At 31.7% G+C, this 14,280-nt stretch overlaps 1 protein-coding gene across 8 annotated transcripts in view; it reads right to left on the bottom strand.

Annotated features, from left to right (window-relative positions):
• PHF14 (PHD finger protein 14) overlaps nt 1-14,280 on the bottom strand; it is a 196,197-nt gene that overhangs the window by 59,036 nt on the left and 122,881 nt on the right. The window contains exon 17 of one of the 8 annotated variants that reach the window (XM_010354506.2): nt 2,577-7,842. The exons of the other annotated variants lie outside the window; for them this stretch is intronic. Within the exon in view, the coding sequence (XP_010352808.1) occupies nt 7,830-7,842 (13 nt within the window). The 3' untranslated portion in view covers nt 2,577-7,829. Of the gene's footprint in view, nt 1-2,576; nt 7,843-14,280 lie in introns of those variants that run through there. 8 annotated transcript variants of the gene reach the window in all.

Here is a 14,280-nt window from a genome sequence, read left to right as displayed (position 1 = left end):
TTCAAATGTCAAGAAATTCACAATTAAGAAACAAACCAAGGGGAAACTTTATAGAACATATATTACTCGAATAAAGTTAAAAACTACTATTCAATAACCTTTTAGGAAAAAAAGGGGGAAGAAGCTCTTCTTACATAAACAACACACAAAGAAAAACAATTGACTTTAAGAAACCATCATAATAAAAGGGAGTGTAAATCTACATTTTTAGTAGAAATTTCCTATTATGCTACAAAAATCCAATCTTCCAAAAACTCATTTGGGGAATCAAGAGTTGCAGAAAAGTTAAGCAACTTAATAATTAAGTTACTCAGATATAAAGAAGTTTAAAATACAATTGAATGCCCTAAGTTTATGCATTTCTTCCTCTACAACTTTCTCCTTATGAAAAAAGTAAGCTTACGTACTTTTCCAAAAACCTTGTAGACTCAAGATTTTGAAAAATGCTTACTATGACAGTTCTAGCTATAGGAATAGATAAAATCAAATAGCACCAATAGGACCAAGAGTACTTTATTTACTATGACAATATCACATATCTAAAAATATATTTAAAAGCAGTTAAAATGTTCAAATACCTGTTGTTCTGGCATTAAGAAAGAATAATAAATAATATAAACTAACTTCAAATGTGACATAAAGAGACTAACTGGCAAGCCCACATAATTTTATGCTCTTTCTCAATACAACATATTTACCTTTCATTAGACAAAATTTCAATTAAACCTATGGATATAGAAACCTTCAAAGTATAAGTATTTCTGAGTTTATGAGAAGGTTGAGATTTCTAAATAACTGAGAGCATACTCTTTCATACATAAAAATTAGACTTTTAATCATCTTTGATGTGAAATTTAAAAATAATCACATTTCTTGTTTCATCAAATAAACATATTAAATATAATTTATATTTGTCACCTCAGGTCATCAATAAAAATAACATACGCTGCTACATGTCTAACATGTGTGTCAGCCTTTTGTCCTTGGAATGAGGACCAGTAGTCGACTGTTCTATTTGAATTCTTGTATTCAATTTTTATAGATTTTCAGGGTCCTCATTTGCCTGAAAACTATCAGCCACTGCTTCCTGATACTGTCAGTGTGTTTGCTTAAGCATAAATTCCCCATTAACAATCTGTTATGGATTCAGAAACCAGACCACTAAAACTTACTGAGGCAATGTAAACTGACAGTAAAAATACACGAAAATGAGAATTTCTACTGAGTTAAGTAAATGGGCTCAATTTTGTTTGTTAACTACAGTCTTTTTTTCCTTAACTTCAGGTTTTTGGGTAGTGCGCCATATAGTTCAGATTGCTAATAATCAAAGTTCTTAATGAAGTATTAACATTTTCCTAGTTTACATCAATTTACTACCTAATTACTGCATATTTACTTTATAACTCTGTGTCATAATAATTTTCAAATTATGATTTCTAGTGTATAACTTGAGGCAACTATCATGATTACTGTGTATCACAATTCATTATTTATCACCTTAATGTACATAAATAATTCTTGTTGATATAGCTATGAAATTCCAGCTAATAAACCAAGAACAAGTTTGCTACACTGATACAGTTCCTATCTGTTGCTGATTTCAACTACTCGTACAATCAAATTATCTTTCAGCTCAAGAACTAATAAAAAGACAAGGAGATTTTATATGCTAGTTTATCAGAAGATAACAAATATATGCCGTTTAAAAATGACCTAATCCTTACTGATTGATTCCTTCATTAGCGATAGCTTTCAGAATTACTTAGTCGACATGTGGAACTCATGTTATTGTGATGCATTCCAAAGGAAATAGAATTTGCTTGTCAGAATTAGTGGTGATCAGGAAGTTCTCTAAAGTTCTAGCTCATTCAACAGTAAATAAAAGCTGCAGCTTCAAGAGTAAGTAGCAAAAAGTAGTAGTTAGTACCCTTAGGAACTGCCAAAATCCAAAAAAGAGAGGGGGAAGAAAAGAATCCAATCTTAAAGTCAATAGTTTTGGTGATAAATAAATATACAAATGTAAGATCTTTGTAAAGATGTCCCAAATTATTTCAATGTGAAAAAAATCTGGTTGTTTCTATCTTAGAATATTGCATTGAAAAAATCCATAGTTTTATGTGCTAATCACAGAAATATCCTGATGGACACAAGTGAACTCTAGCAGAACTTGCAAGAATTAATAAACTGCAGCCAAATATAAGAGATACCATTAAGAACCCAAGAAATCAAAGAACAATGTGGATGGCCAAAATAGTGGCTTATTAATTTTACACACAAATACCACTTTGTAATCTTTATCAACTCCTGTCACCCAACCAACTCTGGCTATGTTGCAAACTTAGACCATTTAAAAAACTTGAAAATCAAAAACTCATAAAGGTCTATAATCATCTGCTATCTAAAAGCTGCAATGGAGTTAAAGTAGTTATTGACCTATTTATGGTTTCTACCTTTATTTCTTACATAAACTTGGAAACACATGCAGCCCATAATATAGGACATAATTGATCAAAATAAATAGTGAATAAAATGTTTTAAAAAACTTTTGCAAAAGCAGTCATTGACCCACAAAAGTATAGGGATATAACACAATATACTTTATTAAATAACACAAATGTCTATGTAATAAAAGCAGATTATTATACCAATAGCACATTATTAAATAGGAAGGCAATGTCTTAAAATATTAAAAAAGAATATAAAACTAACCTGTAAAGAAACACTAAGATTTTTTTAATAAAATTAAAACTGGATGCATAAAGAAGTATCATTTAAGCCTCTAAAAACACTGTACACATGAACACTATAGAGCATAAAGGAATCCCAATTATAAGATAAAAGCAAACCTAATTAGATTCTTACTAAATACAACTTCCTAGATATCAGATTAATAACAGATATAGATGTAAGTAACAAAGTAGTTTAATATATGGTCTTTTACACATTAACAAAATGCAGTGACCAAATAAACATAGTCTATATGTATGTAAAATACTTACTTAGTATATGATTAAGAATAGTACCCTAAACAAAGAAGGGGGGAAAAAAATGATTTACCTTCATATGTGCTATGATCCATATAACAAGCAATTGGTCAGGTGTTTACCTGACTACTGAGAATATGCAGACAAGTAAAAAGAAGCAGCTGATTTCTTTTGTCAGATGCTTAAGAGGCCAAAAGTCAGTGTTCCAAAGGGTTTTTTTTAACATCTCTAATTTCTAACAGATAATTTCATTAGAGGAGTAAACTAAAACTACTTTTTAAAACCTAACTGAAACAATTAAGTGCACCTCCTATGCAAATAATTTATAGCCATTTGTAAGCTAAACTTTAGAAAGAAGCAAAATCCATAACATAGACTTGAACAAGGGTGTACATTTTCATGATTAAGTTGATTGTGATAATCACATTATCTTTTATGCCAATGGAACATTCTACTTATAGCCCCTATAATTTTATATAAAGTGAAACAAAAACTGGACTCTGAAAATATAGACTATTATGTCTGTCCACTTAAAAATAAACTAAACATCCAGAGAACTGATGGGCTGGATTTTCCAACTTTTTCATTTCTGTGTAAAAATTCCACACAAGAATGTTCAAAAAAAGTAGTCTTGAATACAGTCATTACTTAAATAAAAATCTCACTAGCAGCTCAAACATCTACGCAAATCTATTAACATGTAGTGATGAGTTCTTTCATTGAATAGTGGCCAATTATTTCAATTAAACATCTTAACGGAGAAAATACAAATTGTGGTCAACAAGTTAAATCACTTTACAAATAATACAAGCTTGCACAAAATTCTACATTCTACCAATATTAACATTTAGTATCAATAAGTACAATATTTTATTCCTTGTAATTTACAACAATTTTAGTGAAAATTACCTACATGAGCAGTTTCTATACAAAATAGTTCGAAAATGTTTTCTAATCGTTTCACAAATACAAGACTAACGTGGAGGACTTGAACCTATTTCATTAATACCACTACAGACTTCTGTATCAGCCAATAATGAATGAATGGGTAGTAAGAAAGACAAAAATATTCTTTACACATAAAAGTACACATAAAAATTAATTTTAAAAAATTAGCAAAGTATCCAAATCCAAATCTGTATTTAATAGTCACTTAAATAGTGGGATCAATTTAGATAGCTATATCTGCAGCAGCCAGATTACAAGATTAAATGTGAAACAAAAAAATGAAAGATGAGACAGAACAATTCATATAAAAATGCACAATAAGGTCAAGCAACTCTTCGCAGCATGAGAGAAGAATTAGACATTTCCATACCTGAAACACGTCTGCTTTGTTCTTTAATAAACTGATTTCCATCTGCTCATGCCCTTGGAAATTTTTCAGCAGTACAACCTGCTGTGCTCAAGCTCCATGTAACTTTGTATTTCCCTGCTCATAATTAACTAATTATGCTCTAATCAATAGTGTAGATCCTGATTTTACAATGTAAATCAGATAAATGAGATAATTGCTGGGGGTCAATCTCATTTTACAAAGCCCAGCATGCACATCCAATTTCATTACATCTTATGTACCTGAACAGCAGTGAATCTTATCGGCAGGCCTACAGAAAGCCTTAGAGTGGGCACTATGGCAAAGAGGCTTCCACTTTTATAAAGAAATATTTGCAAAGCATGTCTATCTTAGAAATCACAATCCTTAATTTTATGTAAACTTGCAAAGTGCTGATTCAGACAGGTAGAAAAAATGATTCTGCCTTCGTATGTCACGAAACTCCAAGTTGAGTCTCTTAAACAAGTTTCAATTGCCATTTTTAATTTTTTTTTAAAAATTAATAATGTAAATATTCAGGCCTGCTGAAGAGTCCCTCTGAATTCCTTGAATAAATTCTGGTGAAATATTCATGAAATATTCTCACATTGAGAATCAAGTAAAATAGCACTGAGTTTTATGAAATAAGTAACTTTGTTTAAAAACAGTGGTTTTCATTAATAGGATGTAAATACAGGGAAATAGAGTGTAAATATTTTATTTATTGGTCAGCAGTCTGTTTTTAACATCATAAATATAAAATCAGATGAACACTCAAGCAACAATGAATGACAATGATCTACAAACAGTGCATAAATATAATTTCTAAAGTTAAGATGGATAAAGGCTAAGGCTAAATTTTGTTTTCATATTAAAACATAACCCTAATTTCAAGTCTTTTTATAACAAAAGGATGAGTGAATTGTGAACACAGGCTATGTTTATTGATTTCTTTCTGTATCTATAATAGTGCTGTTTCCATAGTCAGTGTAAAACAAACATTTAACTAAATTTTATAAAATAAAAAAAATTGTATATGTTGCAGACGAAATTACTAATTCTATTATCTAGAGGAAATCTAAGGGCCCTTTTAAGGAGATTTAAAAAGCGCATTCCTTTATCAAACAATGTTGAGCACAATACAATGATTTTTTAAAAAAAATACTACCTATGAATGGTTCTTAATGTGGTATTCCAGGCCAGTAGCAACAGCATCACCCGGGAACTTGTTAGAAATGCGAATTCTCTACTAAATCAGAAACTCTAGGGTGAAGAGGGGAGGGAGTAAAGTGGGTAGAGGGAGGATGAGGAGAGGAATAGGGTAGTCACCTGTGTTTTTACAAATCTTTCCTGTGATTCTGATGCACAAAGTTTGAGAACCACTATCTACTATTATATCATTCTTCCTGTATTTCAGAGACGTTTCATCTCCTTCCTGATATTTTAATGTTTCTTCCTTTCCCTACTGCGTGATAAACAACCATCATTTACCTGATGTGCCATTTTTCTTGTGTACATCTGTGAAATATGAATCATTTAGTGTATATTTTCTTAAGTACACATCAATTTTCTCCTTATGGCAGTTGAACTGATTATGGACAGGGAATAATTTTACACTGTGGATATGAGAGCATTTAAGAGATTATTAGCACAAAGTATTCTAGTTACTTCCAAAGTTTTCTTACTTCAACTATACTTTTCACAGGACCTATATCTTATGAATTTTGCAGTCTATATGTATAAAATGTGACAAAGATTCTTAGGACTAACACCAAATGTGGAATAGAATATCCACCATCACAGAAAATGCAAGATGGAGAATGATGATAATATAGTATTCTAATTGGAATCAAAGTGAAAAGGATTTTGATTAACAGTTGATAGCAAAACCAGGCCTAAGAGTTTCTCAAAAAAAACTAAAATAAAGCAACTGTGAGTAATTTCTCACTAAATATTAAAAGAGGGCCATGGTCTAATGTATTAGTATATTCCACATAGAAAATGGCAATCTGTCATTTTGCTTAAAAGCAGCCAGAGTTCAGCACCAGTAATAATTACCAACATTTCCTTAAGCTAATATAGTGATAACTAGTCCTATCTTATTCTTTTAAACAAAAGTCTACTAATTTTGCTAAAGATTATGAATATTTTTCCTCCAATATGATGAGATCTTTCAATAAGTTAATAATCTGTTTATATGTAATTTTGTACACATTCTACTTTCATCAAACATCTCATCCAATCATAGGATTCCTCACTATAACTAGAGATTACTAGATTACAGCAGCTTTACAATTACAATTGCTTTTGATTATCTATAACATTACCTACTCTAGTTCTAAAGTGTAAACTATTTTCCATTGTCACTATACCCGAAAAGATGTCCAAAACCACATTTATTAATCAGAAAATTCCAAATTACATGTTGACAATTTACATGTATATGTGCAATTCAATTTCAGCAAAGAGTCTCTTCTAAATCAGTTCAAGATTGAGTGATGAAATATTCAACATATTTCTGCCGTTGACTTAAAACTGGATCATTAAAGCTTGAAGATCAAATTTTAATTCTGTATACCTCTGGAAAGATACAGATGTTGATGAAGATCTTTCTTTCAGCTGGTAGGTTGTATAGTCAATAATCTTTGTATTTCCCTCCTTATTTCCTAAGTTCGTATTTAAGGTTGACAAAAATAAAATTATACTGAACACAAAGTTTATATCAAAACAATAAGGACTGCATATATTCGGGTATTACTAAAAATATCTAGAGATCAACACAGATATATTTTTATTCATGAGCTTAAAATCTGAAGTTGTAAAAATGTCATGCTAATATGCTTTCACACTAGGACTAATAAGTCAAAAATAGAATGTCATATGCTTCACAAGTCTTTCACTTTTGCTGACTATTATAAATAGAAATAACATTTAATATGAGTCTATAGTTGTTTTACAATGCAGTACTTCATATATGAATCTATGTATGAAGCTGAAGGAAACAGAATAGCAGACTAATGGAATGCATTGTCTTTCTTGTTTGTTACTTGCATTGTTGAATAACAACAGGGAGTAGCATACTGTATTTATTAAGTCCCATAGGCTTCAGTAACTCTTCAGTAAGTCCAAACACTGTGTATCATCATTTGCCAAAGAAGCAAGAGGGAAAGACATTACTTAATACGACAATTCTGACAAGACATGTATCCAGTATTTTTCAACAATGCACATATCAAATATTTCTGATTAGTGCAAAAAAAGCAAAAAGAAGAAAAATAGGAAAAAAAAAATGCACACAGGCAAATCTACTGCCTTTTTAGTCCAAGTAACAAACCAATCAATTATATTCTATCCAAACCTGACAAGCAAAAGGCAACTTTTTGCAGTGACAAGCTTATAGAAAGGACAATATAGCTGTTCTCCTTTACTTTATGTACTCTATCGAGAGTTTAATCCACATTTTTAAAATCACACTTATAAAAGAGGTTTCCGGGATTGCCTCCGAGGATGAGCTGTGGCAGAGTTGGGTCTCATGAAGGGTATCTACACAGTAAAGTGATAAGAAAAGAACATTAACATTTAAAGATCATAGCAGCTCTGCACTATGTCTTATGAAACATACTAACAAACCACAGTAGATTCAAATAACATATGATCTGGTCCAAAGAGATAGATACCCTAAACCTAAATGCCATGATCTTGTGTAGGTTCCTATTGGTTAAAATTGAACTATTTTATCATTTGAAACATTGAGTTGCCTCCTCTTGTATTATTATTACTTTTGGTTGTCAAAATAAAACTACCTTTCTAAAGCAAAAAAGAAAATAATACTAAAATGATGAAGGGCTTGTATTTATAAAAGGAAACATTTGATCTATAAATATTTTGAAAAATTTCAATTTGCTATTTTTTCATCAAATATGGCAATTTAACATTGCCTGAGAAAACAGGCAACTGTGCTGAAAACAAGCACATCTAATCAGTATGTTACAGTGCTGGTTATACTCAAATACAGAGACTCACGAAGGAAATTTTTAAATGAGTCTTATCCTGTGACTAAGCTGACTTTCTTTTAAAAAGACAGTATTAGAAATATCTTTGGTTACAATTATTTGTTACCTTTTTGTCTTTGTTTTCAGGGGAGAAATTTTAGTGATTAGAAGTAAAATTTTTTGACTGGGGTAAACATAAAAAGTTATCATTTCCTTCAAATATTTAGATCTGTGAAGATGAGGTAAAAATGCCAAGGAGTCACACATCACAGAAAAAGTTCATTTTTTTATATTAACAATTAGAGATGTGTTTAATGCTTCTAGGTTCCATTGAGAAAAAGAAAGTGAAAAGTGGCACACAGACAAATAAAGCGTTACTGAGGAGAGCTATCATGCCAAACTGAACAACCTCCAAAGAAAAGTAAAAACAAAATTGTAAACACCCCCCCAAAAGAATACAATGTTAGACATAGTTTTCAAAGAGATGTTGTATTTATCAACATATAAGAAATAATAGAGTAGAATTCGCTTGTTAAATAGTAAGGTCACACATCCTAACTTTTTTCAGTGCTTCAGTCTCTAAGTGAAGAGCTTTTGAGCACATTCTGAATCTGATACACGGAGAATTGCTTTGTTTGTAGTTTACTACCAGAAAAGTATAATGCAAGAGGAAGCAACCATATCATTTATAATAGAAATACAATTAACTCTTAATTATATGCACAAATAATGGAGATGAGAAGACAACTGAAAATACATACTTGTATTTGACTTTGAAATGCATCCAAATATAGACACAGTAGATATGGAAATCTGCTTTAACTCCCAATTAAATTCCAGTTGATAAGTTTTAGATAAAAACTAAAGAGCTATTGCTAATGTCCCTACATCCTAAATTTCACTAGAATAAGCTAGAATAAGCAATGTGACTTGTCATGGCTCCTATCTTTCCAGGACAAAAAAACTGTGCAGTATTTTAAATCAAAGATCAAGTTTGGGCTTTGTATTTATTTCATATGCAGCTAGTAAGCAAATTAATGTAGAAAAAATTGTTTTCAAAGCACTTCACTGATGTACATACCAGTAACTATCAATATATTCTGTATCTCATATAGTTACAATTTCCTGTCAAGAGGAAGTATCTACTTTTTTTGTTGCAACAAAGTCAAATATGCTAAAGCAGTGTAGTGGGGTGAGGCGGTATGCCTAACGATTAGTGCATCAACTGTATGGTTAAGACTGCCTAGACTCAAATTATAATTCCACCATTTTCCAATTGTATAATCTTGGGCAAGTAATTCTTCTCATTTTTCTCACCCATAAAATAGTAATGAAATCAATATCTATCTTATGCAGTTGTTATGAGGATTAAATGAGATCAAATGTGGAAGACACCAGCACACTGACTGGCATATAAGCCCTCAATAAATCTTGGCAGCTAATGTGAAGGCCAGTAGATTTTATCATACACTATGGTAGTATTTTTCTGGAAGTGAAGAAATTATATTCTAATACATAACAATCTACATAATATCATTTAAATATATAATTGGAATAATTTCTATTTCACATTGCTATGTACCCCAGTTACCTGACTTCTAAAATGGACGTATGTATACCTCATAGAAAGAACTGTTGTAAGAACTGAATGTGATAGTAGAGTCAAAGATCAGAAAACATAGTCTGGGATACAGTAAGCATCTAACATTATCATTACTATAATTCCCAGGCCAAAATGACTTTAAAATAACATTTCACTGGGGAAATCAATCAAATTTCAAAATTTGTGTCCAGTCCTATTTTCAAATTCATTTCACCTCGTTTCATTATTATGTTTATTTTAAGTGTCTATTTCTTATGTTCAAAGAAATATAAAATCAGTACAAATAAAAACTTTGCTATAGGAGTAGCAGATGAAACAGAATGCTTAATTTAAAAATGAAAGAAAAATCAAAAACAATCTAGTTGGCTTTTCAACTAGAAGTTGGATTATACTTGTTTTTTATGACTCCAAGGGTTGAAATTTTTAGTAAAAACGTATCAGCTCACTTAGAGAAATCGTCAATAGTTCCCGCCAAGAGGGAGGAAGGGGCTCACAGCTCTATCCCTGACAAAGTTCGTTCCCTGCTGCTTAGTAGTGATGCTAGGCAGATAAATCAAGTGTCAGATGAATGGTGAGATTACAGACTTTGGGATCTTTTTTGAAACTGTGTATTTGTTTTGAAATCTCTCAGTTATAAAAGTTACATAACTTGAGAAAAAATGAAGTTAATGTCTTCATTTTAAAGATAAGACAATGACCTTAGAGGTAACTTGATTCAAGGTCATTCATTTAGTCAACAGAGGAACTGTGGTAAGAGTCTCAGTCTTTCCAAATGATTAAGTATATAATATATAATCCTTCCCTTGTATAATTTAACAATATTAACACATTGCAATGGAAGATAAAACTGCAAAAACAAATCTTACAGAAACATAAATGTGTAAAATGAGAAATATTTCACTGCTGTAGGTGCTTGAAATTATATCGTTTATTACTCTAAAATTGTGTACCCCAGAAATACCACACTTCACTATGTAATATATACCATGTTCAGGCTTCTGTTTTCTTTAAATACAAATTACTTGACTATACTGCATCTATTAAAAATGTTTTAAAAATTTAAAAATCCAAATATTTATAACATAAACAAAAAGTATGTATCAATAATACAAAGACACTTAAAGGTCTGATGTTAAAATACAGATTTTAAAGTCAAAGAATGTGATAAAATAAATACTAAATGTGTTAGACAGGTTAGCCATTCCACATGTCTAACAAAATCAGCAAATCAATTTAATTACAGAAAAAATATACCAAGTGAACATTTTTAATTTAAATTTCACCAGAATACCACCTTAATAAGAAAAGTCGAGTGGCAGCTGGGCTACCCTCATTATCCAAATATGAATATTTTGAAAATTAAACCTCTCTTCCCCAATTTTTACTAAAAAGCATTTTTGAAAATAACTTTTAAAAATTATAGCACAAAATTTACTAAATTTTCTAATTCCTTCCTTAGAATCTAATCTCTTTATGGCATACAATGAAGCACCATTTTAAGTCTAAAGACATTTATCTTAAGTCACTGATCACTGCTTTTTGTAAAACCAGGTCTAAGGCAAAAAAGAAACATTTTTAGTGGCAAGGATGGCCAAGTAACTTTCATGAACAAAATACAAAGCATTTAATTTTAAATCTTACACTGTTCAGTGTGTAAGGGTTCTGTTACCCTAAATTGTTCAGTAAATGTCCAAGACAGCCCTGGAAGAACGGTATTTAGAGAATGAAGTAAAGAACAGCAGGGTGCAGTGGGGAATAAAGAAGGAAGAGAACACATGCCCTGCTCTGGATATTAGTGAGGACAGTGGTGCACTTTCCACGATACTGGAGTTCAAGTTCTGGCCATTTTATCAGGCGAGGAAACGAGCCAGAAGTTTGAGGGAAGTGAGACATAGGGGAGCTGCAGAACCCAATTACACACTAGCAATAAAAATGAGGAGAGGCAAGGCAGACAGAATGGGATCCAAGGGAGAGATAATCAGAAGTGAGGAACAGAAAACGAAGGCAAGAGAAAACAGCAAAGAAGCTAAGGTGAATAGAATAACATGGCAGAAAATAGAGGCTAGACACTGAGAAAGGTCTCAAGGAAGTCATAGGAATGGGAAAGGAAGAGAATGGATCAAAAAATGTTTTAACAGAAAACTGTTTCCAAAATATTCTGATATTTTCAGCTTTCAAATTATATCTATGGCTAAACGTTTTTAAATGTTTTGAACAGAATCATTAAAAATATGTGAATAGAAGTAAATACATTGAAATACTGTAAGATTATAGGTGATTTAAACTTACTTTTAATATTTTTGTATATACATTTTTATAATGATCAAAAGCTATTAAAAGAAAAATATTAATTTTTCTACTTACAGTCCTTTAACTTTTTAAAGAAGACTTTTTTTTTTAAAGGAATATGTTCGATTTACAGAAAAATCAGGTAATACATAGATTCAAATACACTCCCTTCCTACCTACACACACACACACACACACAAACACAGACATACACACCCCTTCCTTTAAATTTAAGTGTTAAACTCTTCATTTTCCCACCATAGGCCGTTTGACAGCTCAGAGCTAGACAAAGATGAAGGAGAAGATAGAATAGAAGAAGGGACAAACAAGATTTGGGAGTGTGTGCACTTTATTGATTCTTATGCAGTACAATGATGTTAAACAAGTTGCTGAGTTAGATAAATGGGTATCAACAATGAACTTTGAGAATCTGAAGGGAAGGCAAACTTTCAGATGAGGATTGAACTAGCCTGAACTGTACCTCTAGCATTAACTGTGGTAAGGGAAAGTATTCAATCAATAGCTGCATAACAACATGGTGGGGATATTACTGATGAAGTTCAAAAGTTAGGTAAATTTTTGAATAGCTCAATATCTCAAATTCCTCCTACCCTTGAATCCTAATTCACCAAAAAATTAAATTGTGATTTCAAATAATAAAGGCGTACTACTGTGCCCAATGGTAATCACTAGTCAAAATTTAGAAAACTGAGGAGATTCTGGTATCAGTACCTATGATAGATTAGTCACCTTAAATCTATCAACATTAGCTTTTACTGATAAAATATTATCTATTTTAGATGTCATAATAATTCTAAATTGTGGCAATATGAATAAAATACATTAAAAAGTTCTAGTCCTGGCCAGGCATGGTGGCTCACGCCTGTAATCCCAGCGCTTCGGGAGGCTGAGGCGGGTGGATCACCTGAGGTCGGGAGTTCAAGACCAGCCTGACCAACATGGTGAAATCCTGTCTCTACTACAAATACAAAATTAGCCGGGCATGGTGGTACATACCTGTAATCCCAGCTACTCGGAAGGCTGAGGAATGAGAATCGCTTGAACCTGGGAGGCAGAGGTTGCAGTGAGCTGAGATCGTGTCACTGCATTCCAGCCCAGGCAACAAGAGCGAAACTCCATCCAAAAAAAAAAGTTCTAGTCTATTATGTCTACTATCACTGGGGCAAGATACTATCAATGAAGTAAATAGGTACTAAGATTAAATTTACTGAATTGACTGAAATCATTTGAAGATGAAGTTGATTTTTTTTTTTCAGTATATAGTGATAAGTCAAAATTCCAGAAAATCTTTTGATGAAAACACCAACAGAAATTGGTAAACTCAAGAAACAACTTTACTTCCTATGTAGTTCCTTATTAATCACCATGACTATCCGGTGGTATCTTGAGTTCTTTTTAAATGGCTGTAAAAACCCGATATATCCAAACAATTCTTAAAGGTCCACTTTTCAAATCTGCTTTATCTTTTTCTTTTCAAATCTGCTTTATAATTGGCAACAACCAAATAGAGCTTTTAATAAAGTGCTAAAAGGCTGCTGGGTTCTGTCCCAGGCTAAAGCAACATACGATAGGAAAATGGTATCCAGTTCCTTTTCTCCTGTAAGTGGAACTGTCAGGTCAGTATTAGCATCCAAAAACTTCAGGATAAGAATATCCTAAAGTGAAAATATATTTGATGGTAGTTACTGATGAGGAGTAATTATGCAGGATGATCTTCTTTACAAAATATGCAGATGGCCCTAAACGGTTTTAATCCCAGTTGAAGTTTACATGCAAATATCCATGCATGCATATACTCAGACACTGAAAAAGAATAAAAGAAACAAAACGAACTTCCCAAGACTGGGAAAACCATGTGATTAAGGAAGACCTCTTTATTCCTTATTTAAAATAAATCTTTAAAAGTTAGCATTCTGACAAAGATATAAATCTCTTGGGATTCTCAGTGTACTAAACCTCACAGCACCTTGAAATAGAATTACAAGTTATGAATTCAGAGTAAAGCCCCAAAGCTGACCTTCTATATACAGGTAGAGATATATCCCCTGACTAGAGAACAACTAGAAAAAGATCAGT

Source organism: Rhinopithecus roxellana, chromosome 6 (assembly GCF_007565055.1).
Source record: "Rhinopithecus roxellana isolate Shanxi Qingling chromosome 6, ASM756505v1, whole genome shotgun sequence".
NCBI lineage: Eukaryota > Metazoa > Chordata > Mammalia > Primates > Cercopithecidae > Rhinopithecus > Rhinopithecus roxellana.
Note: the sequence above shows the minus strand (reverse complement) of the source record. Positions and strands in the feature narration are given on the sequence as shown.